The sequence below is a fragment of the Triticum urartu genome, chromosome 6 (assembly GCF_003073215.2).
Source record: "Triticum urartu cultivar G1812 chromosome 6, Tu2.1, whole genome shotgun sequence".
Classification (NCBI taxonomy): Eukaryota; Viridiplantae; Streptophyta; class Magnoliopsida; order Poales; family Poaceae; genus Triticum; species Triticum urartu.
Genome location: NC_053027.1, coordinates 24,091,593 through 24,095,942, shown reverse-complemented (window position 1 = coordinate 24,095,942; position 4,350 = coordinate 24,091,593). Strand labels below are relative to the sequence as shown.

Sequence of the window (4,350 nt, the reverse complement as noted above, 5' to 3'; positions counted from 1 at the left end):
GAACATGGTGGCATTTACTATACATGATACAACGAAGTGAGCTTGCACCACCAGTCACCATACGTCCTCTTGCACAATGGATAGAAATGAGGTAATATCACCAGAAGTCACATAACTTGTTCTGGATGTTCAGTTTGGTGCTAGAACTTCTAAAATACGGGTTTGTGGTCACCCAACTTGCGTTCTCGTGCAAATACGGTAACATCGCCCGTATCCGGCACTTAAGTGGCATGCCAACATGACTATGGCCCACTGTCAGTGACAGGAGCCAGTGTGCGCATGTTTTTTTGGAAACACCTCTGCTCTATATTTAGTTGTGCAGTAGCACGTGTGGGTCCCACTTGACAGTTTGTTAGATGAATAAAGGCCAGCGGACTGTCGCTGCCGCTGCGTTGTGTTTTTCCTTGTAGTCTAATTCGTCCAATTTCACGTCGTCATGTACAAACATGCCCTATGCCAACCACTGCACCGAGCACATTTTCATGTCTATGAAGAGATGCATCATCTTTTATTTTATAGAGAAAGCATGGTTCTTCATGTTGATTCCGATGGTCTCCACCACTAAACTTTTGCAATTTTAGCTGATATTTACAGTGCAGTACCTACCAATTATACATATTTTTAGTGCAATTTCAAAATCCGTTTCAATAAATTCGAGCGAAAAAAATCTGCTCACCCTCGAGTAGTCGTCATTGCCTTATTTGTTTGAATTCAAATAATTTAAAATGTAAAAATCTAGATAAAAAATATGGGCCAGTTGCTAGCTATATTTTTATCTAGATTTTTACATTTTAAATTCAAATAATTTAAAATGTAAAAATTTAGATAAAAAATATAGCTAGCAAATGGCCCATTAATTAGGTAGCAACTGGACCAGGTTCAAATCTTGTGTAGGTTATATTTTTGCCAAAACACATATTCGATACAAAAATAATCAAAATGACCTACCACAGCAGTATAAAATTGCCTTTCTCTGCGATATACAAAATTGGCTAATTGCCTCATGATTTGAACTCTAGGCCTAGATGTGTGAAGAAAACTGACCTACCGCTACAGTACAAAATTGGATTTTAATTTTAAGTGATCCAAGTCCACATTGAAATAGGAATTCAAACCAACCGAAATCTTTTGAGAGGAATGGAAATAAATTCGCTCACCCTCTGAATTCGTTTATATAACTCGATATTAGAGCAAGCTTATTGCTGACATCGGTGGCGTCTTTGTATACGGTTGTCCCGGCCGAAATAAGGAATTTATTTGTCAGTTGACCAATATAATAGCATATGCATCTCTGTATTAGACATCAAAGGACGTTCATTCTGGTGGTTAGCACGCGCGGCGGGAATTGAAGAGGACAGAGGCAATTACAGTAGTACTTATTACGTGTGAATCATTTATACAGATGTAATTGTGTGAATCATTTGAACAAGCTGAGGGTGTTTCTGAAAAAAAGAACATCATACCTAGCGCCTCCGCCACTAACCGACGCTGACAGTGGGGAGATGCACACGTGGCACGCCATGCAAGCAGCGGATATGCCGGCGTACATGCTTTGTGACCGTATTTGCATGAGATTGCAAGTTAGGTGACCATAAACCCGTATTTTTAAAGTTTTAGCACCAAACTGAACGTCCAGAGCAAGTTCTATGACTCCCGTTGATATTACCTCGATAGAAATCTCCCTTCTTTGGTGCCTCTCTTTAGTAGCTCAGCTGTCTTCACCTAGCATTTCCATTGCCCCTTAAGAAGAAATCGGTAGCCAATCGTACCCACGGGTTTTCAAGGCAAGGACCATGCACCGACATCGATATGTGCAATAGTGCGGGTAGGATGGCCGTGAGCTTCCGATACCTCAAAGCAACAGCCCGCCAATCAATGCGCAATCCTCTACTACTACAAGCCCATGTTAAACACTAAATGCACTTCCACTGGCTGTTGATATCCACGGGTGCATGTTGCGACCTGCTACCTGTGATCGGATCTATTTATTGTTTCCGTGCATCCTTGTACTTGAATTCAAATTGCCCATAATTTAGCCTAAAAAATGTCTTCCCATAGGAAGGAGTTTGTGAAATTTTTACAGGGGAAGTTTTTTTTAAAATTTTGTAACATGCACCGCCAGTCGTCACCACCTACCATTCTTATTGGGTGTCGTTGGACATGCATGGCAGTTTTTGCCTTGCCCGTTTATAGCTCTTGCCCGCCCCTCGCAAGTCCCAACTTGGAGAGAGGCGGAGAGGCCGACCGGCTTCGCCGCCCAGCCTCAAACCCACGGCAACTCTTGGTCTCTCGCCCTTCACCGACGTCTAATTGTTGTTCTCAGGAGTCAGGACATTCCGGTGGCCGGTTCAATGGCGGGCGACCTCGGCAGCTCGGCTGCAACAGCCACGGCGCGCCCCACGCGACCGGCCATGGCCGGTCGCTCCAGCAGCATGGCCCACGTTCACCACCACGCCAACGGAGTACCCGGAGCCAAGTCCAAAGACGGCAGTGGAGCGCTCGGTCGCCCTCCCACTCGCAGCTACAGCCACAGTCAGCGGCACAACCAGCAGCCTTCCCGCCGCTCGCATCATCGGCGCAGCCACAGCCACAGCGAAGGCGAGCCGACCAAGCACAGGCAGCCCGGGTGCAAGCAGCTGACCGGTGAAACGATGGGTGGATTAGCCACCGCAAGCTGCCTCCTCCCGTGCGCGGTGGTGGACTTCGCCTTCCTCGCCACGGTACGCGCGCCGGTGGCGCTGTGCCGCCGCGCTGTACGAGGGAGCCGGCTCAGACGCTCGGCCTCGGTGGGAGAGGCGGAGATGGCGAAGCTCCGCGAGGAGGCGGACAGCATACTCAAGTTCGGCAGGACGGCGTCGGCGTGGCCGGCAACGGCCCCAGCGGATGAGGAAAAGGAGCTGGAGAAACAGGTGTGGGCAAGTTTCCGTGACGCCGGCTTCGGGAGGACCTCGCCGCATCTCGACAACGATATCAGTTGATCGGAAGAGACGCGGCGGCCCAGGTCGTGCGTCTAATGAAAGTTGTTTTTCTAACGTTACTCAGTATGTACCGATAATGGATCCACCACTCATTGTAACGTCAAGATTCATTTCAACTTTATAGGTATACTTTGAAAAAGAGTTTTCCTGTGCGATACAAAAGGTTTTTTTTTTTTGCGAGGGATGCGATACATAAGGTTAACTAGAGGAATACATATATACCTGCATATATATGCTATCTAACTACTTTAAACAAGAGAAACTTGAATATATCCAAAACGAGTTTAAAATTCTTAAAACATATTTCACACATTCCTAAAAAAACTGATTTCCCCCGTTTCTCAAAAACTGATAGCGTGGAATATATTCAAAACAATTATTTCACTCATTTCAGAAAGCTGATTTCATTTATTAAAAACAGTGATTTCAGTACTTTTAAAAGACTTATTTCACTCAATTTAAAACACTGATGTCAAGGCCTTAGCTCCCTGGTTATATCCCTGGTTAGATCCCTGGTTATATCCCTTTTCTTCCCCTTCTCTCTTATATATAGCCGGTCCGCACTTTTTTCATTTTGTTTTTTTGCTTTTCTCCTTTCTCATTTTTGTTTGTGTTTTTCCTTCTTTCAATTAATCTGGGATTTCCAAAAAGTCAAAATTTCAAAAAGTTTCGAGTACTGAAAAAATATATCAAGAAATCATAAAATGTTTGTGAATTCAAAAAACATTCGGGAAATCATAAAATGTTCCTGATTTCAACAAAAAGGTCTCATATTATGAAAATATCACGATTTCAAAAAAGCATCGCGTCCCCGGCCTCCTGTCAAGACGGCCCGAACCTGGGTAAAACATCATGTCCCCTGCCTCCTGTTACCATCGATCCTAGACGCACAGTTCGGGACCCCCTACCCCAGATCCGCCGGTTTTGACACCGACACTCCCCCTCCACCAACAAGCATCAATCCATGGGTTGCTCGAAACAACGAGTGCCTCCAACTAACAAGAGTCCCAGGGGGAGTTTTGTTTGAAATTATTTTGATTTAGTTTGCATAAAGCATGGGACTGGGCATCCCGGTGACCAGCCACTTTCTCGTGAGTGAGGAGCGGAGTTCACTCCTCTTGAGAATAACCCGCCTAACATGGAAGATACGGACAGCCCTAGTTGATACATGAGCTATTCGAGCATACAAAACAGGATATTTATTTGACGGTTTAGAGTTTGGCACAAACAAATTTACTTGCAACGGCAGGTAGATACCGTATATAGGTAGGTATGGTGGACTCATATGGAATAACTTTGGGGTTTATGGAGTTGGATGCACAAGCAGTATTCCCGCTTAGTATTGGTTATGAACATGCATTAAAATTAATCA

The 4,350-nt window shown here is 44.9% G+C and overlaps 1 protein-coding gene across 1 annotated transcript; it reads left to right on the top strand.

Annotated features, from left to right (window-relative positions):
- The first annotated feature begins 694 nt into the window (after positions 1–694).
- On the top strand, positions 695–3,091 carry LOC125515394. The gene has a single exon (XM_048680861.1). It carries the CDS (start codon positions 2,352–2,354, stop codon positions 2,976–2,978), a length of 627 nt encoding a protein of 208 aa, XP_048536818.1. The 5' UTR covers positions 695–2,351; the 3' UTR covers positions 2,979–3,091.
- Positions 3,092–4,350: the final 1,259 nt, after the last annotated feature.

What these genes read in the sequence shown, in the direction of transcription:
- LOC125515394 (XM_048680861.1), top strand. Translation starts at nt 2,352, where the DNA reads ATGGCGGGCGACCTCGGCAGCTCGGCTGCAACAGCCACGGCGCGCCCC.